Below are 23,407 nucleotides of genomic sequence, written 5' to 3'. Positions count from 1 at the left end.
ACACCCAGTCTGCGACGGCTTGAACCGGTTATGTTGAAGGGTGTATTTCTGCATTAGCGTCAGTTCGCAAACTGAAGCCCGTTGCGTTACGTGCCGACGGAAACTCGCCGCAACTCTGCGTCCTACCACTAGAGTTCCCCAGCTATTAAATCCAGTTTTGCTGCTTGTGTTTACCCCCTCCGAGCGCCGAACTGTGGCCGGGGCTTCAATCGTATTTCTGACATTTAACTCCGGAAATACAAATGTAACCAGCACTACGTAGCACTGCGAGCGTGACCATAAGGCGAGGCGTTAAATTAGGTGTCGGACGGTGGTAAGTATGAACAGAAACTGGATTAATTTGATGTCATTCTTTGCTTTGGGAACAAAAAAAAATCCTCTCCCAACTGTCTGGTTTTGTCTTGAAGCGAGGGAGGAATACCAACATGGCGTCCGTGTAGCTCACTACCAACACGAATGTCTCGCAGCCGATAAAAGGCTTTTCCCTCCATTTGTGTCATTACTGGCTACTTTGTGTCCGTGTGTTTGTGACCTTTTCATCAGCCTGAAACGTTACAAAATAACTATTCGTGTATCCGCTTCGTCCTCGTACGTAGTTTAGCGTAAACCATCGTTCTTTTTGGCACACGGATTAGGTTGTTCAAAATGGGAACGCAGCGTCGTTATATTAATGTTATAAACGCTCGGCTGTCATTAGTCTTCCTTACACGAGCTGTAGTCTGTTTGTGGACATGGTTCTTGGTTTTGGGCAGGTTTGGGTTACCTTGTCTGTCTTGTGCATTCCAGCACTCAATTTGCAGGTCACATGAGTGGTTTTGGATGGGCTACAGAAGTGGTGTGAGGGGTTTAAAAACCTTCAGTTATAACATTGATGGTGTGCACTTTTCTCTTCATTAGACACTGGACATATTTATTCCACTATCGTGCATTTGCGTGTTCTTTACATATTGCGCAATTATGCTGAATGTTTGTTACCTACAATAACTAACATCCAAGTGTATAGTTTTTGTGTGGAATAATTTCAGGCCTCAGAAATGCCACAACCGTTTCAGACAACTTGAACTGTAATGAAACTTCATATGCTGTTTGTCTTATTTGGCTTTCTTATGTTAAGTCTTTTAACATAAGACCGGTATATATGTGGTATGTGCATTAAGGTATTAACATGCATTGAAATGCCGCAGCCATCCTGGTAATGCAATTTAGTTTGCATTAGAGTGCACTGTAGATTGTATCCTATCATGCCGGTTAAGTTGTATGGATTCATCGCACTTTCTGTGTGCTGTGATGATACTCATTACGCTGACAGTAAAGCAACCCTCCGCCACATGATGCAGTGTAAAAGAAGTTAAAGGACAAGAGACATTGACCGCTATTTTTAATGCACTTAAGTGTGGAGACAATTTAAACATTTCTTCATTAAAGTGAATCCTCTGACCAATGGGCCCATGGCTATTTATGCGTTCTGCTCCTTTTTTCAACATGGGCAGTTATGGGACTTTAAAAAAAAAAGAAAGAAAACAAACATGAAAGCTAAATATGACTTTAATCCATGTGGATTGTTATTTGACTTTGGTTAGGGTTCTTTTACAGTTCAAGGCCAAGGCGAAGTGATGTTAAGATGCTTCTTCTCCTCCTCAGTTGCTTTTGTTAAGGGTTGGATAACCAGCGTCAATATGCCTTGACTTTAAATAATATGTTGGATGAAGAAATTTTGAAATGTGTAGTGTAGTGGAATGGAAAATAAGTTGTCTTTTAATAGCTAACACGGATGTCAAGGTTGACTGTAGAGAATATGATAGTCTTGTTGAGGCCATTGGGAATAAACACTGGTAGAACATCTTAGATGACTGGAAAACAAAACCACCAAACCATCATGAAAACCAGTCATATAAACAGCTTTGACTCTCCAAAAACTATTTACAGACAAGGAACAAATTACAAACTGCCCGAGAAGTCAATGTTATTGTTTTTCTTTTTTTTTATATACTTATTTATTTCAAACATAAATCGGGACATGTTCCTGATATAGACAACTGACTTGCATTATGCATCTCCTTCGAATGGGTTTAAAACACGCATTAATGTGCGCTAGTTCATTCCAGGTTTGAGCAGGCAGCCATGTCGCGGGTGATGAAGAAGAGGCAAGCCGATCCTAAAGTCGTTCAGTACGTGTGGTCGGCCATCGAGGTCATTCGCAACCAGAAGCAGATTGCAAACATGGACCGAATCTCAAAGTAAATTCCCCCCACCCCCCCACCCTACTTCTGGCACCTTAATTCAAACTTGCTTCTACCCACACCGCCTGCAGAAATGACCTGTGGGATTTTAATTAAAACCAGCAACGTATTTGGATTTGGTAAGCATGCTCTTCCCTTTTAAACCCCCCCCCCCCCCCCCCCCCTTTCCACTGCAGGTATTTAAGCCGTGTGTACGGGATGCACCCCAAAGAGACAGCCAGGCAGCTGGTGCTGGCGGTGAAGGACGGCCTGGTGGTGGAGACCCTCACCGTGGGCTGTAAGGGCTCCAAAGCTGGGGTGGAACAGGAGGGCTACTGGCTGCCCGGGGACGAGATGGTAAGACAGGCTGATGCTCCTCCATGTTGGACTGTAGCAGTCATGAGCTAGTGTAATGTTGAAGAGTAGGGGCGTGGCCTTTTATCAATGTGAGGAATGGGACATGGGGGACGTTGAGAGTAAAGAGCTTTAGCTTTTTGTCCACCTTTGGGGAGTAGCTACATTACAGTTTAGCGAGCTGTTAATTTTCACATGATTTTGCAGTAGCTTCGTCAAATTGAATGTATTTTAAAAACCAAAACCTAAACTTTATCTGCAAAGTTTTTTTCAGATTTCAGTATTCTTTCTACTTTCTGTTGTTAATGTAATTAATTTATTTAAATGACCAGGATGAGCACATCTTCAGTTAAGGTGTTCTTAGAATAATTTATGTAACGATCAAGCCACATACTAATTAATAATGTTTGTTGTGTCTGTGTACTTTTGGAGAAGAAAATGTTTTTCAGATTGCTTCCAGTTGATGGTTAACGATAGCGTACATTATGTTTTAGGGAGCAGGGGACCCTAACTGTTCAGTTTGTTTGTCTTATTGATGCATCATAGCAAGTTGTAGAGTTCATAGCTCTCTTAATTACTTTGTCACACTTTTGCCTCTGATCTCCTCCCAGTGCTTTTAGCACAGGAGAGCCGTAAACCCTCTGTGCTCCCCTCCTCCCCCCCTCCAGCTAGAGTCCTCCCTGGGGGGAGAGGTTAGATTAGGGACGCCTAGGTTAGCGCTGCCTCGTGCGGCTCACAGCTAAACTTCCATTCGTTAGCCTGTTATGCAGAAGTCCCGGTAAGCGTGATACCCCCTCAGAGAACAAGCATTACTTCATCTCTGTTCCAAAATACTTGTGCTGACTTATCTGCATAGCGGTGTAGGTTAACAGTATCCCCTGCAGTTCATCCCTTCGAATGTGAATGAGGTGTAATAATGCTTAGCACCCTGCGGGTGGAGTCAGCCAATTCCAACTCTCAGATGTAGGTTTTTGAACGATGTTTTCTGGATCACTTGCAATCGCAGGAGCAGATGTCTGAGGGAAGCAAGGTAGGATGAACTTCATTCGCTGTGATTTCCACTTACTGACTTAATCTTCCCTGTAGTCGGTAGTTTGTGTGACCTGCGCACGGTGCAGCTTTTGAGCACAATGCAGCTTTTTGTAACACCAATGCAAACGTGCTCAGATTGGCAGATTTAATTTCTGTTTGATTTCATCGGTGGTAACTTTCTGAAGCTGATGAGAGATGCTGAATCTTCACATGAGCATTATTAGGAGGTCGAAGGACTCGAATGCAAGGTCTTTGAAATGGCTCTGATGTGTGTTCAGCTTAATACAAGCTTCATTGAGCTTCAGAGCTGTTCCGTGTGAGGTCATTCCTGTGAGTCTGTTTTGTCATTCAATGGCCAGTAGTCGTGATCTCTCTCTCTCTCTCTCTCTCTCTCTCTCTCTCTCTCTACACTTGCTAGCTCTTTGAATCATTAAAATCTCTTCTTGCCCCCAGATGTACACATACCCACACACATCATTTTATTCACTGAAATGTTTCCGATCAAAACAGCGACACTCTGTACTACTTCTTCCAATTGTGTGCTGAGACCCTCTGGCGTAAGACACGGGCTTGAAGCTGGTTCAGCACTGCTTATGCCTACACCCTTCAGTGCTTCAGCTAAACATCCAAACACCTTTTCTGTAGAGGCTCCACCTAAACATCCACCCGCCTTCTTTATCAAGGTGCCCGGAATAGCGCTGGGTTATCTGCTCGGACTCCTGTGCTGTTTGTAAAGGTTTTGACTGCAGGTTTCCTTTAGAGCGCTCAAAAAAAAAAATGCTGAAAGCAGTCTGGACAGCAGCCACACATAGCAGTAATGCAAGTAGGTTTATTGTGTGTGTGTGTGTGTGTGTGTGTGTGTGTGTGTGTGTGTGTGTGTGTGTGTGTGTGTGATCCTCCAAGTGCAGGTGCTTTCTCTTTTAGTGTGGTAGGTAAAGACAGATCTGTCCCAGAGGAGACGACGTAAAAATGTGATGAATGTGGCATGGGAGAATGGAACGGAGTTTGAGGGTATTTGCACTGGCATGGGTTTGATTTAAATGGTCATTTACCTGAACACCAACTGGATTGATGGGTTTTAAGTATTTATTGACCTTTGGGAATGCAGCATAACATTATATATAACCCCCCAAAATTTCTCAGCTGTCACTGCCAAAGGTTCACTTCTGTTAGATTTAGAATAATTTACAGAATAATGACTTTATTTGAACGCAAGATACTGACCATTTAAATTGAATCTGCAGTGATTACCTGTGATTATTGTGTGTGGTGCAATGGGAAACTCTACCCTTCCTTTGAGTGCGCACAAACGACGCCGCTCATTGGCCGCCTACTGTCCTCCGCTCAGCCCGTCTCTGAGGCGGGGCCCGTGTGGTCCGAGAGGCGGAGCCTGGGCGAGGGCGACGCCCATTACTGTTGTGGTGTGTGTTTTCCAGGAATGGGAGGCAGAGAGCCACGACTGGTACTGCTTTGAGTGTCATCTCCCCGGCGATGTCCTGGAGTGTGACAGCTGCTTCCGCGTCTATCACCTCCGCTGCCTCACTGAAGAGCACCGGCCCAGGGATGCCACCTCCCACTGGCAGTGTACTATCTGCAGGGTAGGCATGCGCACACACATACACACACCCAGCAAAGCAAGGGAGCGTGGGGAAAATGTCTGATATCTTTTGAGTGAAAATTATTTATTAGGCTGATGTTGCTCTTATGTTGGGACACACGCAAATATTGAAACGTGAAACCTACTTTGGTCTTTTTCGTTAAACCTTTGGTGTCTTTAACATGAGTGCTTTTAAATATTAAACATGTAAAAAAAAATAACAGTGTTATTTCTGCCTTGTTTGCAAACAGGGTAGTAAGCGGAAGAATTTTAACAAACAGGAAATGACCACATACCTGAGGTTCATTCTTGCACGTATGAAAGAAAGAGTAAGTTTGTAATTTATCTTTATCTCTGTTAGTTTTTTAATTTATTTAAAGCTTTTAACTTCACCCATATGAACTTGTGCCCAGAACCTCTGATAAGCTGGACCTCTGTGTCTTGTCCCACAGGCTATTGACCTGCACAAGAAGGGCAAGGAGACCAAGCAGCCCATGTACAGGAGGCTCATCCACTCATCGCTGGACGTAGACAACATCCAGGAGGTGAGACGGGCCACAGCAGGTCTCAGAATGTCCAGGGACTCAGACGTGCTCCTCAACATCTATAGACGTCCAGCCCTAATTTAACACAGTGGTGTACCTGATAAAGGGGCTTCAGGATGACCTGAAAGTTCAGTAGACTGGAGTGTTGGATTAGAGATGGAGATCCTGGAGATGCTTGGATTACTCGGCCTAATCCTACGATCCTAATCTGCGCCTTTGTTACAATGTGAATATTGGAGTATGTAGGAGCTGAATTCTGCAGAATGGTAGATCTCCAAGCCTCCTGTACTGAGCTGTTTCGCGTAGTACATCTTCAGGAGTAGGGCCTGGCACGTCCGCTGTGCAAAGGTCAGCTCCTGCTCCTCCACCCAACTGCAACGTGCCTCTCGTGTTCTACCCGCAGAACATCTCCGACGGCAAGTACAAGAGCTTCGAGGAGTTCAAAGCAGATGCACAGCTTATCGTCCACAACACAGCCATCCTGCACGGAGGTTAGGCTCATTGGGTTGGGGGAGGACACTTTACGTAAGGGTAGGTGCATTCATTGCTCACTTCCTGTGTGTTTGTTTTTTGTTTTGTTTTCTTTTTGTTTACTTTTTTCATTAGCACATAGTGACCAGACTGAAATTGCTAGACTTCTCTACAATGACACGTGCCACGAGGTAAGAGCTCAAATGGACTTGAGTCTAAATCTGGACAAAAACCAGGATCACCCGTACGCATGTAGCATATACGAGCGGTCGGAATCGTGTACAGATCATGAATTTCTGAATCACGGCTTCGTTTGCCCCACTCGGGGCAGGAAATTAATGGATCGTGTGTGTGTGTGTTGGTTTCCCAGCTGAACGAGTTACTGTTGTGCAGAAACTGCTTCCATCTCTCCAACGCTCGGCCCGACAACTGGTTCTGTTACCCGTGTGTAAGTGTGCAGTACGTTTGGAATTACGTGGGCTAGTTTTTTGCATGGCCTCTGTGCGTTTTGCCGTCGCCCGTGCTGAGATTGTGCCTGTGCGTTTAGGCACCCGGCCACGAGCTGGTGTGGGCCAGGATGAAGGGCTTCGGGTACTGGCCCGCCAAGGTGATGCAGAGGGAAGGGAGCCAGGTGGACGTCCGCTTCTTTGGACACCAGCACCAGCGGTGAGCGCTAATCACGCACTTATTAGCTATTGACGGACAAGTGACACCTGACGTGTTGAGTACCTTTCCAAATCCAAAAAGCTGAAGCCAGCCGTCACTCTCTCTGACTGGATGACAAGAACCGTAGGCTTGGACTTGGAAGTCTTGGACTATGTTGCCATGGCTACAAGTAATTCTGTAGCTAATAGTTTTAGCTTCCAAGTTATGCTAAAATGACTAAATGTTAATGGTTTTGTTTATGTTTTAAGAGGAATCATCATGATATGGGAAACCACTTTGTAATATCTTGGTAGCCAGTTCTCTGAGTACCTGTAGTAAATGTGTGAGCGTCAAGGTTCAAGATGTTGATGGGTTATTCTTCCATGATATAAACCCCCAAACACTTCGCCCACCATTAACCATTTGAAATTATTATAGAATTGTGTAAGTCACATTTGACTTCTGGATTTTGATGTTGGTGGTGTTATTTTGGAAATGGCAAATGTTTCATTTTAAGAGGTCAGTAAAAAAATTAATAAACACATAACGGCGCGAGGGTGTGGCTCCTTGCCGGCCGAGCGGTGACGTCCCGTGTGACCTGCGCTGCAGGGCCTGGATCCCGTCGGACAACATCCAGGCGATCACGGTGAGCGCGCAGCAGCTGCAGGTGAAGCGCAGCGCCGGCTGGAAAAAGGCGTGCGAGGAGCTGGACCTCCACCAGCGCTTCCTGCGCGAGGGGCGCGCTTGGAAGGGCCGGCCCGAGGAGCGGCCCGAGAGGCTCGAGGAGCGGCACGACGAGGCCGAGTCCAGCATCTCCTCCACCAGCAACGAGCAGGTGAGCCGCCCACGCCGGTCCGGCACCCCTGGGCTTTTTTTGGCTGTCAGCGGAGGAAGCTAGCGGTTCAGAGGAGCGGAACGTGTCCTTATTATCACAGAGAGGCGGATTGAGCTGGATTTATATGGGTTTTGTCGGAATAGCTTAACCGCTTGCGTTCAGTTTGTCAAGATTTTTCAAATTTAACTTAAACCAAGCACCTAAGCACAGACCTGTTGTTTCACCCCGTTTCTTTCTGAAGGGAGAACGTTTTATGTGCAGAACGTTCTGTGTTCATGTTTTCTGTTCTTTAACCCCCTGCTAGTCCAAGGGGAACCAGGAACCCAAAGCCAAGAAGAGTCGTCGATCCCAAGCGCTGGAGCCGAAGGAGGAGGTGCGCTTCCTTCAGTAACACCTCAAACAAGATGCCTCCTTCCTCAACATGGGGTGTGTGGCCGCACCCCTCATCTCCTCATTCTTCTCCCGTCCCCCTCCAGGAGCCTGAGCCCGAGATGGAGGCGGTGAGCTCCAGCCAGGAGATCCCCACCGCCGCACCCCATCAGCCCGAGCGCATGTCCGTCTCCACCCAGACGAAAAAGAGCGGCTCGCCGTCGTCCTCGGGGCCCTCGCCGGCGGCCCGAACTCTCCACCGCGGCACCCAGACCGTGAACGAGGGCAGCTGCCAGAACATGTGTCACGACAAGTACACCAAGATCTTCAGTGACGTGAAGGAGATGATGAAGGTCGAGAACAAGCGGGAGACCGAGCGGGTGCTGAAGGAGGCGCTAGACAAGGTGACTCCTCCGCACCGGCCACGAGCTCCGCCCACGCCTGCTTTCTGTAATTCTGTAATGGGGGGGGGGGGGGGTGAACCAGTACTTCTACTTTAAAACTGTTATCGATTGCTGAACGTGTAGTGTATGAAGGAACAAATACCAGCTTAGTTACTTTGTGATCACTGGATCACTTTGTTTGAAAAGGAAAAAGAGCATCTGTGCACGAGTGCATCATGCCTTGTGTAATTCATGACCAAATATTGCATCATTTGTGCCTTTGGTCAAACGGGGCAACGTGCACGATGAGGAGCGCTTGATCTGGTACCGCTGTCCCCGTGGAGGGGCGACGCCCGCACCAACGACGTTGCGCCTGGGGTAACGAGGGTGCTGAGGTCTGTTCTGCTCCGCCCCACACAGCTCCGTAGCGAGATGGAGGAGGAGAAGAGGCAGGCGGTGAACAAGGCGGTGGCCAGCACCCAGGCCGAGCTGGAGCGCAAGTGCAAACAAGTGAAGGAGAAGTGTAAAGAAGAGCTGATGGAGGAGATGAAGAAGATGGTGAACCAACACAAGCAGCTCATCTCGCAGACCAAGAAGAAGCAGTGGGTGAGTGTGGCAGTCTGGGGCAGTTTGGGGCAGTTAGGTGCAATAATCAGTGAGCGGTGTAATATCGGGGCTTAGGGAGATGTGCACAATAGCACTTGATATTTTCTCTTTGAAAGCAAATTTGTGCAGTTGGGTTGCCTTAACCGTGCTGTCTGAAAGTTGTTTAATTTTCTCTAAGCACAGAAGTCCAGCACGCCGTGTCCTTTTTATGTGGCTTTATTAAGATAGATCCAGAGTCTGTTGCTAGGAGATGAAGCCCGTTCGCCTGTATATATTATGGACTTCTTTAATATTTGGTGGGGAGGGAGGGGGGGAATAAACAGTTTTCTCTGAAAACGACTATAATGCAACAACCTTGAAATTTTCCTCTGGAAAGTTTCACATTATTGAATTGTGCCATTGGAGAGGAGGACTGTTCTAGTGTCTGTTGAGATGTTGGAGGTGCTGTTTTTCTGACGGTGTTGCGCCCCCTGTCTGTCAGTGCTATAACTGTGAGGAGGAGGCCATGTACCACTGCTGCTGGAACACCTCGTACTGCTCTATCAAGTGTCAACAGGAGCACTGGCACGCCGACCACAAACGCACCTGCCGCCGGAAGAGATGAGCAACAGCCAATCACAGCATGCCCTCCTAGCTCCACCCATTTACATGCCACGCTTTTGGATATTTTAATTTTTTTTAATGTTTTTGGTCATATCCCTGAGCCTCTGGAATTGGACGTTCTAAGTAGCATTTCAAACACGTGCACCCGTGAAGCACTCTCGTCTTATTGTGGAGGACTGACTTCTCCTTCTGAGCTATGGTGAAAACATGACTGCCATCAAGTGCTGTGGTTGATCGAGGAAATCGGCGGAAGGAGAGTTTTACTTTGGATTATACCGTTTTATTTTGGTTATGTAAATCTTTTATTTGCTTTAAAAAAAAAAACAAAACAAAAAGAGCCTTGCTTACCTACAAACTAACTGAAATGTGAAGTAATAACCTTTTTAAACGTGATTCTTAATCACTCGCCATGTAGATATTTGACTTTTTATATAAGCGGATGGTGTTTACCTCCTGTGTGGATCGACATTGGTGGTGTTTTACTCTGCGCTTGGTTTTATCAGTGGTTGTGATGCATCATCTTTTGGGAACAGGGTTAAAGTTGGCAGGTCATTTCTGTCAGAAAAAAAAAAATACAATCTTCCATTTATGAATATGCACACTTCACATTATACTTTAAAATAGAAAAAAATGAATTTTTAATGAAAACGGATTATTTATGTGCTAATTTTGGGTCCATTTTCTGTAGCTAAAGTGTTATTAATCTTTGCCGAGTGGGATATTTGTGAGGTTCATTTGTGTGTGGAACATCTTCACCCTGATGGTCCCGACTCATGCTTGCTTGTGCACCCTAAAACTACCTAAGTTGTTTCCTTCCAGTTGCAAAGAATAGTGCCCGTCGGTTCCATATTTCAAGGTCCCAGGTCAGGAATTAAATCTGAATCAAGAGGGCAGATGTACAGAGACCACTGTAAATAATACATTTAAAAATGACCTTTAACCCTTTTGTTAGTTCTTACCAATAAAAAATTTTAAAAAGGTGTCCTCCCTTGGCCCCGAGTCTTTTAAAATAAACAAAAGTCTGATCCAGTTCCCATTTGAATTGAGCGGGGAAGTGCTGTGTGGGTTTCTGGGAGAGTTGGTGTGGCCGGCAGCGACCAATCGGCTGCAGGATGGTAGGAAACGTAAGGTTCTCCTGTTTTTTGCACAGCCTTGTATGTAAGTGCAAAATGTGTTCACTTCCTTGTGGGAATCACCATGTGCATTCTGAATGAGCGAAGTGCAGGAGAATCTCTCCTGTTCTCTCTCTCCACGTCACTGTTGCACTACATGTAAATAAACGTGTGCCGCTAAACGTGACCATTTGATGAGATTTGCACGTTTGTAGCGTTATGTACATTTCATGAATGCATTATCTATGTATTTGATAAATCGGTCTGTTTAAAAAACAAACAAAAAAAAAAAAGACATTGTGATTATGGGCAAATGTTTTCATTCCAGTGGCCATGAAAATTGGGTTGTGTGTGTTCATTTCCAGTTATTCGTTCTTTCCCATGGTTGCGTATCTGCAGTGGATGCAACAGGTTTTTGTTTGTAAGGGTAATATGGTGTCACTGTAATTGCAGACAACCCTTTTGTTTTGGGTTTTTTTTTCTTTCTTTCTAATTTATGTGGGCAAAGTAATGACTACTGAAAATATGGGCCCAACCCAGTTCGGCGTCTGCACCAATCACAGTCTTTTCCTTCACGTGCGTCCGGATTCATGTGTAGACGTCCTGCCCTTGCTGGGTGTCTCTCGGTGAGACGCCCCTTTTGCTTTACAGTATGTAACAGTACTATGTATAAACAATAAACATATCAACCTGTTACGGTGGCTTTGAAAATCTTTGCAGACGAACAAGCATCCGTCCCGCAATGCAAACTTAACAATGAAAGTTTTCCCAACAAAGCACTTTATTGCACCATCTCTTGTGTAGGTAGGCCAAGGCTTCTATAAAAGTGTTATTTAATACTTTTAATTATGTGTACAAAACAATTTCAAACACACCTGCACCATACAAAATAATTTTTTTTGTCTTTTTTTCTGTAACCAACAATATTTACACACACCATGCAGACTCTCTCATAGTAAGTCTAGATTTCCAACAAAAATGGGTCAAAGTAACGTCACAGGTTGAAAGTTATGTGCACATCTCTTTTTCTCTTTTTCAAAATGGGAGATTGTTTCCATTTTGTATGGGAATGACATTGATGCTTCCAAATACACACGTTAAGACTACCTGCCTTCCTTTTTTAAAAAGAAACGAAAAACAAACATAACTGCATTGTCACTCTATGAAGTGTAAACTTGGTTCCCCATACACAGTACAAACTTTAATTACACTTATTTTAAAAAACAAGGTAAAAAAAAAAACAAGCAAACTTCAAATAATTGCGTGTATATGCTCGGACGGAGTTGATGCGATTGCGGTACAACACCCCCCCACCCCCATCCACCCATCCCTCTCCCCTCTCTGTACCTCACGGATTAGCTACTCCATGTTGGAGACAAGTCAAAGGACACGATGCAGCAATGAGGCAGAGACAGAGTAACAATTTCAAATGGCTGCCAGTGGTTTGAAATGAACTCTGATCTATTTCGAGCCAGTTTCTGGTGGACGCACTCTTAGGTATGGCGTAAGTGCCTGCTCTGGTGCTGGGTTTGTTTCGTTTTCCTACACGACCTCTGTGTTTCTGTCCCACCTGGTCTTGATTCCTTCTTCTTGTATTGCATATACCTACAGTTCCTCTCCTGAAAGGTATAAGCCAGGTAGGTTGAGGAATCTGAAATGAGCAGTAAAGACAGGCAGCCAAGCCCGTGTGTGGAACTGGTTGTGTAAGGCGAGGTTGGTGGCGGATGAAGAGAGGTGGGCAGGCCAGGCGGGATCTCTGGTTTAAGGTGCTAGCTCAGGCCTCCACGCCTCCGCTCCGCACTAGTGCAGATGTGTCAATCACGGGAAAGCGCCGGTCGGTATGCGATAGTGACGGACTCGACATGACCGCAACGTCACAGATGCACTTCTGTACAAACCTGTCAATAAATAAATGAAGCTATCTGCAGATCTTAAAGATGGGAGAGAGGGAGAGAGAGAGAAAGAGAGAGAGAGAGAGAGAAGGGGACAACCCGCAAAGGCAAACAAACGATTAAAAAACACCAAATGAAAACACGAGTGGTTGTGCAGCAGGTTTGCCAAAGATGTGACACTGCGTGTAAACAGAAGCTCCAGGCACGTGTTCAGATTTAATTTGCTAAGGGCAATACAATATTTCTTTATCTGATAAAAAAAAGATGTGTTCATCTCTATCTCTCTATTTAAATTCTTTTTTCTGTCAACACATCTCGGCCTTTTTCCAATCACAGTGACGTATGATCTGTTGTCTTGAATGTCTTGATGATGGATCACTTCTTGACGTTACCATGAGTTTGTTATTCTTGGGAATCCTAAATTCAATACCCGCGTGTGTGCGTCTTAAATGGTAATCAAAATTTTGTCTACAACAGACACCATGCAAGTGGAAGTACTGCATTGGAAACTTTTCATTGGTGATTCCTAGATCGCATTTTTTATATTATATATATATATATATATATATATATATATATATATATATATATATATATATATATATATATATTCTTAGATTTATTTATATATATATATTTGTATATTTATATTTTTACATATACTTGATGTGATACTACTCACTCAAGATGATACAATGCTTTGTTTTATATTAGCAATATTATTTAATGAGGAAAACATTTCCAAATGTCTTCTCTCACAAACTTCTAAAAAGAACAAAATAAATAGTAACTATTTTCTGTACATAATTACACAATATCAACTGACTTTGTGATTACCTTAAGCTTTGTACAATGATATTAAACATGAAACTGAGAGAGCAGGGAACGTTTTTTCGTTTTGCATCCTGCTGTGGGGACATTTACAAACGTCAGAAAAATTAAATGGGCAAATTTTTGAGAGGACGGATGCAATTATACATAAAAATGTAGCAATTGGTTCGGTACCTTTTTTTAAAATGAAAGGACAAAAATGGCGTCCTGCGTTGTTAATATATGTGTACATTTAACAAGTTACTCCAAATCAACGGAAAACGTAAAATACACAGTTTGCCACAGTATGTAGATAGTTTAAAAACCCCCCCGTCGCTCATGTGGGGAGGACTAAGGAGTGATGTTGCGATACCGCACATGAAAACAGAGCAACACACTCGTAAAACGTGAGATTGGAACAAGCAGGAGCGGGAGCCGCTGTTCTGTGGTGTGAGGAAGGAGAATCTTCCTCCTCCTCCTCCTCATGGGCGGACCTGACCCTCACGGACCCTCCTGGCCAGACTGTCCCCTTCAGTCCCCTCAGTGTCAGTTTTAAAGAGAACCTGACTGGTCCTGGTTAAAATCGGCACAGGCACGCACGCAAACAAACAATCCAGGGCTACATGTTATAGGCCACGTATATGGGGTCCAGCTGATCGGCCAGGAATCCGTCTCGCAGGTGCATGCGCTGCTTTTCACCGCGGGAGTTGATGGGGATGACGCCCACGTCCACCACCACCACCACGCCCACGATCAGGTAGTGTTCCTCCAGCACCGCGTTGGTCACCAGAGGCACCAGGTCCAAAGCCTCCTGCTCCGATCCCTCCAGCTCCACCACCACCACCAGCAGGTTGGTCCAGGGGAACACAGCACTACGAGAACAACACAGCCATGGAGGGGGGGGTGGGGTGGGGGGACTCAACTAAGCCCCAAGGGGGGAATGACCCCGTGCAGCACAAACCTTAAGTACCTAGAAATGCACTATATAAATTGAACATTCGTTCATTCAAACTCCCCAAGATTCAAAACCACCCCCTTCTCTCTCAACAAGGGTGGCACTTCTACCCACCATGGACCATTTTTTGCATTCATACACACTTCAGTACGGATTCTGAATGATCAGATGAACAATTTACCTCCAAGAAAACCATGTACATTACAGCTCTAAATCTGCCCATAAACCTCCTGCCCCCCTGGTTAAGTGGGGCCTCATTTCTGCCTCTAAGTGAAGCTTGAGCTGGGCGGGGTACGTACCACTCCATGATGCTTTTGTGGGAGCGGATGACGGAGGTCTCGATGTCTATGGGGTGGTACCTCATGCCTCTTAGCTCCATCGCCTCATCCAGGGCGCCGACCACGTACAGAGCGTCGTGCCTCTCTGTCAACACAAAGCACACGGTCCACACTCGCTGCCCTCTGTGGCTCGTCGTTACAGATTGACATCCATGTAATGCAGTTAAATTAGAATGTGCTCATTATTGTAACAGTCCTTGATCTACACGTCCACAGGACACACAGAGGCCCAAACCACTGGAACTGTGGCTGTGGAGCGTTTTACTGTGAGAAGGCTACAAATGTTGTCTCTGTGTGTGTTGAGAGTGTGTGTTGAGGTGTGGGTGTGTGTGTTGAGGTGTGGGTGTGTGTTTGAGGGTGTGGGTGTGTGTGTGTGTGTTGAGGTGTGTATGTGTTGAGGTGCGGGTGTGTGTTGAGGTGTGGGTTTGTGTTTGAGGGGTGGGTGGTGTGTTGAGGGGTGTGTGTGTGTGTGTGTGTGTGTGTGTGTTGAGAGTGTGGGTGTGTGTGTGTGTGTGTGTGTTGAGGTGCGGGTGTGTGTGTTGAGTGTGTGTGTGTGTGTGTGTGTGTGTGTGTGTGTGTGTGTGTGTGTGTGTGTGTGTGTGTTGAGAGGTGTGGGTGTGTGTGTGTGTGTGTGGTGTGTGTTGAGGTGCGGGTGTGTGTGTTTGAGTGTGGGTGTGTGTTGAGTGTGGCTGGGTTTGTGTGTTTGAGGGGTGGGTGTCTGTGTGTTGAGGTATGGGTGCGTGTTGAGATGTGTGTGTGTGTGTGTATGTGTATTGATTGTGTGTGTGTTGAGTGTGTGTGTGTGTGTTGGTCTGTAGTCGTCCCGTTACCTCCGCTGGCGTCTGTGAGCTCTGTGCGGCGGAGGAACCCCAGGTATCCCGTACGCGCCCACACTGTCTGTGTGTCCCCGAAGCTCAGGCGTGAGTTGAAGTGGTCAGACTGCAGGGCCTCGTCTCCGTACACGGTGAAGTAGCCGCTGCCATTGTGCCCGCTATGCACCCAGATCTGCAGCCAGGGGGCAGTAGTGAGGCGGGAGAGAACCAAGAACCTACACAACCCACCATTAAAACGACCACTGGAACAACAAAATACCTCCCCAAGATGGGAATCTCCCAATGGACCCTTGGTCTCTGGATTTGCGATGATGATTCGTACTCCAGGTAAAATCTGAATGTTACAAGATGTATGAGATTTTCATGGTTGCTACAATTGTAAACCCAGCACAATAAATGTACTTCAGTAAAGATGCTTCTATATACCTTTCCAGACTCCATGAGGGGTAAACTATGTGGAGAACCTCTCTCAACCAGCCGGACTCTGGGGCGCAAGAAAAATAATCCACGCTTACTATCCGCAAAGATGACTGATCAATAATAATCATGAGCAGGTGTCAGTAATGATAGGACAATTATCATTCTATAACAGCAAAAACTGACAGGGCAGTTTCTGCTAAAAGCTAGTTGTTTATCTCTTTTCTCCCCTTAGTTAACTGAAAACAACAGAATGGACATGATCTGGGAATATAAACACAGCAGAAAAAGATTTGTTGCTTCACAGATGGCAGTGTTTCCAGTAAACTTTAATTGGGGTTTGGACTCTACAGTCATAGAAGAAACATCCATGCCCAATTAAAGGCAACAAAGAATGTGTCAGTGAAGCAACCCTCTCCTCACAAATACACACGTCATATCCTCCAAAGAGCCCAGCGGGGCAAGAGACCAGCGGAACCCAACCAGTGTGCACATTTGTGCTAGGCAGGGTGACATCTGTGCCTTGCAAGCGCTGCAGACAGAGAGAGTTCAGACAGACGAGGGGTCACGGCTCACGGCTGCTCACCTGTCGTGTCTCAGCGCCCTCATGTCCACGTACACGGTGGTTGGGTCTGGTCCAGAGGTGCCCTAGGACGCACACAGCGCGAGAGTTAGTCGACGTTCACTACAGTCGAACTGTTTCGATAATATAAGCTTACACAAACCAGTATCTGAGGAAAAATGTCATAGGAAACAGCAAAGCAACCATTCTCAAGCAGAAAAATCTAAGCTTCATTCAGCCCTCAAAAAATAGCTGTAAAATGTCAAAGAAAATGGAAAAAAAAACAGCAGAAGTGATTGACAATGTGGTGTGTGTGTTTTGAGATAACGCACCCTGGCACACGGATCTCTCTGAGACACTGTGGAGACCTGCTTAGCTAAACACACACTCCTGTCACTTCATTGCTAAGGTCTGCTCGTGACCAATGACATCACTCCATAGTAAACGCTCAACTGTCATTTGCGTTTTAGTAATTTGGGTCTGTGACTTGAGAGGCTTAACAGGCAATGAAGAAGCCTGCCTTCCATTTCTAAGAGCCATGACAGGACCCCACCCGCTCACGGGTTAAAAAATAAATAAATCGCTGCAGCATGCACTTCAGAACCTAACCGAGCAAGGCACAATAAGAGCCACACACCAGGAGCCCTAACAGAGCCCAACCTGTGTCCCAGCAGGCCTCGGGCCAGCAGGGGGCGCCCTACACCTGACTGCACAGAGCCCACAACCAGGCGCGCCATCAAAGGATCGGGACACGACCCGGCGAGCGTAAGAGAGTAACGAGCAAGAAGGTTCATCGTTTAAGATGCTGTGAACAAAAGCAGCCATCATCCTGACGTTCAGCATGCACTGTAAGCTACTGTATCTATATTACAACATGAAAACGCTGAGCTCATAAGCAGAGCGACGTGTGGGGGGGGTCTGGCGCCTTCTGCTGGGACAGAGGTGAGACGCTCTCAGCTCTGAGACCTCCTAAGATATCTGGGGTTGGCAGCCATTTAGTCTGTTAGTCCCTGTAGCCTTGTAACCCTGCATTGGCGACACACAGAGGAGTTTAAAACACCTCGGCACAGTTTTAAACCATCCCCACTGCTTGGCCATTTCCAGCCCATGTGCGCATGGGGGCCTCGGACACCACAACAAGCACCTGGCAAAGCTGGTGTTCTCACGGCAACAAGCACAGGGGGGAGGGGCTTCCCTACCTGATCAAGCTTCCCAAGCCTGTAGGGCTACAGCAGCCAGTGATGAGACAAAGGGTGGAGCAGAGGAGAGGGGGAGCAGAGGAGAGGGAGAAGACGACAGGAAAAGGGAGGATATGGGGTGAGAACAGAAGAGAGGGCACAGAGGTGTCGGGGTGTGACAGAAAAAAAACAGAACCATGAGAAATGAACTGTTTGGGAAATAAATCAGTGAAAAAGAAAAAGTGAAAACCACATGCAAATATGACACGATATGACAAACCAGGCCTATATAAGGCTCTGCGCACGTCTGCGTGCTTTTGGAGGGATTGTAACTGGCCTTGTTTTTTCTTAACTCTGTCCAGGACAACGAATAAAGACCAAAACAGGAAATCTGCCCCTCCCCCACCCCGCCCATAAATGGACAAAACAGGGCAGACAGAAACAGAGACACTCATGACAGGACATGAAGCCTTTATTCCTCAGAGCCTAGCAGAGTGAGAATGGCGGGACCTTTCGGGAACTCCCTGCCAACATGACAGCAGTCCGGTGTGTGACTATGAGGTTCAGTCTAGGATGATAGGGAGGATTAACACTTAAACTCAGATTTTCCCATATTCTTTCACATGAAAGTCACTGTCGACTGCAGGACTGAAATGGCCAGAGATGTGTGTGTATGCGTGGCGGGTGATGGCGTAAATGCAGCTAAGAAGATCGTCTCCCAGGAACCATCACAGGGCTGAAGTCCCCGGGGCCACACTGCCCAGAGCTAACCCAGCCACATGGCCTGCAACGTAGACACACAGCAATGTCAGAAGGAGGAACAAACCCCTTGTCCTGCACACGGGTGGGCAGGCGGGCAGGCAGGCGTGCGGGCCATCGGTTTAGCGGAGGAATCCTGGATCAGGTCCGTTACCCCGCCCCTGTAAGTGCTATTGCATCGTCCCATCCGAGAATCTCTTGGCGGGCTCTCTTCATCTCTCTCCCTCCCTCCCCCCCCTCCCTCTCTCCCTCCCTCTTTCTCATGAACTCTCACACTGACGTGTAGGCACGCAGGACGGCGTGGCGTCATCTTGGCTGACCTGCAGACAGATGGCCAGGTTGACTCGGCAGCCGAAGGAGGTGCTGACAGCGCGTGGGTGGAGGCCCAGGTCTTTGAACAGCTTGGAGAAGGACTGAGTGAGCGCTATCCGAGGTCTCTCCTCCGCCACCACCACACACGTCCTCACGCGGGACAGGTCCAAGCCACGCGACTGCACACACACGCACGCACGCACACACACACACACACACACACGCACACACACAGCATCACAGAATTAATCTAGAATGATTAAACAACAAATCTGTTGCTTCTTGGATCTATTTTGATCTTTTAAACCTTAATGTTGCTTCATTTAATTACATAAAAATGGCTAATGACAGTCTGTGGTTGAGCATACACTGAAAAAATAAATCAAAAAGAAAAACGTACAGTATATGATGAAAGCAAAATGGCGGCGTTTGATTAGGTTTAGAGTGCTTAAAAGGTCGTCGTAGGACTGCCTCTTCATCACGGCCGCTCTTCATCACTTGTCTCCTCGTCTCCAGTGCTAATGAACTGCACACGACTGCTCTGTGCAGCGGTTAGTGAGCGGGGCCTCAGCAGACTCAATCACAGTAAATAAGGCACATTTTCCCAGGGCAGGTGAGCCAGGAGGCACAGACGCCCCTTTTGCCATTACTGAGGCCCCGCTGATGCGTGTGCTCACCCGTCCTGCCCCCCCCAGCCTGCTTCAGGACTGTGGCTAGTAAGGGACGCGTGTGGGATTTACACTCGGGATTTACGCTCGGGAATTACGCTTAGGAATTTCGCTCTGGAATACACTCGGGAACTACGTCTGAAGCTTGGTTATGCGGAACTAGCTGTGGTTTGTGGGTAACGTGTGAACATGCGGGGGCCTAAATTCCTATTAACCGGCACCCCGGCGACATGATGAAAAGAATCACTCTTCTTCAAAAACTTTGTTGTTTATAATTTTTAAAAATAATTTCAACAAATTGAATAGTTCATTTATTTCGTATATCTTTCATATTTTCATAGTCATTTTTGCTCAGCTGCACCACTACCCATAATTCTGTAGGGGACTGTATAAGGCAATGAAGAGCACTGTTTATGTTGTTATAATCTTTCACTTACTAGAATCATCATATGAACGTTACATTATTGTAAGTCTTGTGTAATGTATCACGCAGGCCCTCCTCAGCACACACTGATCACACCGATGACCCGGCTGAAAACCATCCGTACCTTGAGCGACTCGGTCTGGAGGCCCAGGCCTTTGGTGCAGAGCTCCCATGACAGAGTAGGAGCAGAAGGTGTCTCTGACGCGGAACTGACTGACAGCCATGAGCCAGAGAGCGGGGGTTCACTTCCAGCTCGGACGGAGGGATCAGGATGGACTGGTGCCCTGAGTATACACTTCACACACACACACACACACACACACACACCGGAGAGAGCACACGGTTGAGTACGGCGCTTGGGCCCGGGGCAGGCGGGCGGGTGGCGCTGAAGCGAGACAGACACGCTGAACACACACTTCACACTGGAGCAGAACACACAGCAGTCAAAGAGGATTTGGAGGAGCCCGTGGTGCAGACCCGGTTCAGGGCTGGAAGGTGAAGGGCTGTCAGACACGGCTGGGTTTTTCTCTCCAGGGTTGGACCCACCCACACTGGGGCAGGCAAGAGGAAGCTCCTGTCTGGAAGCTTCTGTCTCCTTAACCCTCTCACTCAAGACACTCAGAATTCTTTTTCATCCTAACTCATTAGCTTACAACACACACACACACACACACACACACACACACACACACACACACACACACACACACACACACACACACACACACACACACAGGACTCACACTCACTCACAGTCTCTCTCACCCACTCTTTTAATCCCTCACACTCTCTGATACTGAGTTCCTCTCTCTCTCTCTCTCTCTCTCTCTCTCTCTCTCTCTCTCTCTCTCTCTCTCTCTCTCTTCTCTCTCTCTCTCTCTCTCTCTCTCTCTCTCTCCTCTCCTCTCTCTCTCTCTCTCTCTCCCTCCCTCCCTCCCCTCCCTCCCTCCCTCCCTCCCTCCCTCACCTGCAGAGGCACCAGAGGACGAATCCCAGGCCGCAGTAGGGGTCCCAGGCAGATGGCCACCTCACGAGAAGGGTACAGCTCACACTGGAGCTTGATTGAACGGCAGAAGGCACTGGTGGCAGAGTGTGACATCTGAGAGACGGACAGAGAATGAGGGATGCAGTTGGGAGGAAGGGAGAGAGGAGAGAGAGGGGGGAGACAAAAAAGAGGAAAACAACATGAAACAGAAGCAAGAGAAAGGGATAAGGAATGAAGAGAATAGAGAAAAAGAAGGAGGGGGGGGCGTGGCTCCGCCCCCCTGTCTAAATGTCACCTCTCTGTGTTGATACACTCCGGAGGAGATAATATGGCTAGTCTGTTGTGCAAAAAAGCAATTTGCGTTCAAACTTTCAAACCCATCAGTAGTCACTCCAGTAATCAGTGTCTCGACCAATTATGGCCGTTTTAACGAGCTGAACGCGAGAGCAGAGCAATAACGGTGCCACCAGCTCGTGTGGTCACTGCTCATCGGACCCGCCTGGCCTGTCCCTAGGCAGACAGGGACATAACCGAGACAGAGGAACACAGTGAAGACAGCTTCCTACTTCCAACATGAATGATGAGGGCGGCCACGTGTAGCGACACCATTAGGAGGCGGAGCCTAAGCTCCAGACGTAAAAGGCGGAGCTCGCGGCGCACATGTAAAACGTGGGCCCCAGCCCTGCCCACATAGAGCACTGTGCTTTCTCCATCTCTCCGAGGCTCACGTGAGGCTCACGTGAGGAAAAGTTTTGAAGTGTGCTCATTCCGGGACTGTGGAGCTGAGCACTAAGGAGATCAAGCTCACTGAGCCAAGACGGAAAGAAAGAAAGAGAAGACCACTGGGGTTGCTTTTCTGCAGGGGGGGGTGGGTGTTTGCCGGCCGAACGAACGTTACCTTTACTCCCGCCAGCATTCCTGTGGTGGACACGCTGAAGTCCAGGTACGCCCAGCGTGTCCGGGTTCGAGGGTTTGTACAGCTGCGGGGGCTTCTTCTTTGGCAGATCGTCTGGGAAGCGTCAGAGAAACACCAGTTTACTGCACCATCTTTAGTAAGCCAGGTTCAATTTCAGCGTGGAATACGACATCGTTACGATATCTGACGGGAGCCGGCGTGCCCCGTGCGACGCCACGCTCACTCTCGGCTCACCCGTGTCTAGGACCGGGGGGCCACGTCCTGACGTCCACCGCAGCAGACGCCTCTTTCGACTTCAGAGCTTGCTTATGACCTGCATGGTCATTACGCAGGAAGATCGGCTCACCTGTGTACGCACACGCGATCACGCATCACCAACGTGCAAACAAACACGAACACGAACAGGTATGAAAACACATGGATTTAAAACGTTTGTATCACTGATTTCACTCCATTTTTCTCATGTCTGATGTTTTTATACTCCAAGCACAGTAAGGTGATTGTGGGAGTAGCATTTCTGGTGATCAGGGATCTTTCCGAGCCCTCCGACTAAGTGCAACACCAACCTCCACGATCATCTTCACAGTGGGCAAGGTGGTGGCGATGTTCTGGGGGGTGGGCGGCCGCACGGTTTATGGGCACACAGCCGGCGTAGAGACACCCGTAGGAAGGCTGCGATCAGGTCGATGCCTGCGGGACCAGGACACACACATGACGATGCACTCAGGAGGGCGTCCATCCCAGACCTGTGTGTGTGCTACAACATGCTACTGACACCTCAGGGAACCGAAGATTAGCTGATGTGTTGGATTAGACAAGTGTCCAAGTGTGAAAACACAAAGGGGGGATGGGGGTTATGGGGGAGGATTGTAATCAGCAGTGTAGTTCAGTTTAATGAGAAAAGGAGTGTGTAGGATGGGTAATGGTGATCCCTCCATCTCCCAGTTAATGTTAGGTATTGAGGGGTGGGGTTACTGGGTTAATGTTGGGGGTAGGTATATGATTGGATATTGGTGTTGGGGGGGTTTGTAGGTGGTGTACCAGGTATTGAGGGGTGGGGGTTACTGGGTTAATGTTGGGGGTAGGTATATGATTGGATATTGGTTGTTGGGGGTTTGTAGGTGGTGTACCAGGTATTGAGGGGTGGGGTTACTGGGTTATTGTTGGGGGTAGGTACATGATTGGATATTGGTGTTGGGGGGTTTGTAGGTGGTGTACCAGGTATTGAGGGGTGGGGTTACTGGGTTAATGTTGGGGGTAGGTATATGATTGGATATTGGTGTTGGGGGGTTTGAAGGTGGTGTACCAGGTATTGAGGGGTGGGGTTACTGGGTTAATTTTGGGGGAAGGGTATATGATTGGATATTGGTGTTGGGGGGTTTGAAGGTGGTGTACCAGGTTTTGAGGGGTGGGGTTACTGGGTTAATGTTGGGGGTAGGTATATGATTGGATATTGGTGTTGGGGGGTTTGTAGGTGGTGTACCAGGTATTGAGGGGTGGGTTACTGGGTTAATGTTGGGGGTAGGTATATGATTGGATATTGGTGTTGGGGGGTTTGAGGTGGTGTACCAGGTATTGAGGGTGGGG

General features: G+C 47.3%; 2 protein-coding genes across 4 annotated transcripts in view; one reads left to right on the top strand and one right to left on the bottom strand.

Moving 5' to 3' along the window:
* Window positions 1-11,467, top strand: zmynd11 (zinc finger, MYND-type containing 11). 3 transcript variants are annotated; one of them, XM_077012209.1, is made up of 16 exons: window positions 2-313; window positions 2,106-2,237; window positions 2,417-2,576; window positions 3,580-3,603; window positions 5,042-5,203; window positions 5,454-5,531; window positions 5,655-5,747; window positions 6,151-6,238; window positions 6,354-6,409; window positions 6,589-6,666; window positions 6,766-6,884; window positions 7,473-7,698; window positions 8,003-8,071; window positions 8,175-8,471; window positions 8,871-9,056; window positions 9,538-11,467. In XM_077012209.1, the coding sequence occupies exons 2-16, from the start codon at window positions 2,122-2,124 to the stop codon at window positions 9,658-9,660; spliced, it is 1,875 nt and encodes a 624-aa protein (XP_076868324.1). In that variant the 5' UTR covers window positions 2-313; window positions 2,106-2,121; the 3' UTR covers window positions 9,661-11,467. The 3 variants fall into 3 exon arrangements, with proteins under 3 accessions (XP_076868327.1, XP_076868324.1, XP_076868323.1); XM_077012208.1 differs by having other exon boundaries at window positions 2,096-2,237; XM_077012212.1 differs by lacking the exon at window positions 3,580-3,603 and having other exon boundaries at window positions 1-313; window positions 2,096-2,237.
* Window positions 11,468-11,536: 69 nt separating this feature from the next.
* Window positions 11,537-23,407, bottom strand: part of dip2ca (disco-interacting protein 2 homolog Ca) — a 64,346-nt gene continuing 52,475 nt past the window's right edge. Inside the window, 21 exon segments of the mRNA XM_077013500.1 lie at window positions 11,537-14,345; window positions 14,728-14,851; window positions 15,597-15,771; window positions 15,859-15,933; window positions 16,026-16,083; window positions 16,603-16,664; window positions 17,778-17,804; window positions 18,836-19,006; window positions 20,044-20,088; window positions 20,090-20,158; window positions 20,160-20,214; window positions 20,887-20,930; window positions 20,932-21,018; window positions 21,803-21,853; window positions 21,855-21,913; window positions 22,055-22,073; window positions 22,075-22,121; window positions 22,124-22,166; window positions 22,387-22,452; window positions 22,454-22,486; window positions 22,488-22,566. Coding sequence (XP_076869615.1) covers window positions 14,093-14,345; window positions 14,728-14,851; window positions 15,597-15,771; window positions 15,859-15,933; window positions 16,026-16,083; window positions 16,603-16,664; window positions 17,778-17,804; window positions 18,836-19,006; window positions 20,044-20,088; window positions 20,090-20,158; window positions 20,160-20,214; window positions 20,887-20,930; window positions 20,932-21,018; window positions 21,803-21,853; window positions 21,855-21,913; window positions 22,055-22,073; window positions 22,075-22,121; window positions 22,124-22,166; window positions 22,387-22,452; window positions 22,454-22,486; window positions 22,488-22,566 — 1,642 coding nt within the window. The 3' untranslated portion in view covers window positions 11,537-14,092.

The sequence above is a fragment of the Brachyhypopomus gauderio genome, chromosome 7 (genome assembly GCF_052324685.1).
Source record: "Brachyhypopomus gauderio isolate BG-103 chromosome 7, BGAUD_0.2, whole genome shotgun sequence".
NCBI lineage: Eukaryota > Metazoa > Chordata > Actinopteri > Gymnotiformes > Hypopomidae > Brachyhypopomus > Brachyhypopomus gauderio.
Note: the sequence above shows the minus strand (reverse complement) of the source record. Positions and strands in the feature narration are given on the sequence as shown.

What these genes read in the sequence shown, in the direction of transcription:
- zmynd11 (XM_077012209.1), top strand. Translation starts at nt 2,122, where the DNA reads ATGTCGCGGGTGATGAAGAAGAGGCAAGCCGATCCTAAAGTCGTTCAG. An exon ending in ACTGGTTCTGTTACCCGTGT is followed by an intron (nt 6,667 to 6,765) that starts GTAAGTGTGCAG and finishes CTGTGCGTTTAG; the next exon opens with GCACCCGGCCACGAGCTGGT. An exon ending in TTTGGACACCAGCACCAGCG is followed by an intron (nt 6,885 to 7,472) that starts GTGAGCGCTAAT and finishes CCTGCGCTGCAG; the next exon opens with GGCCTGGATCCCGTCGGACA.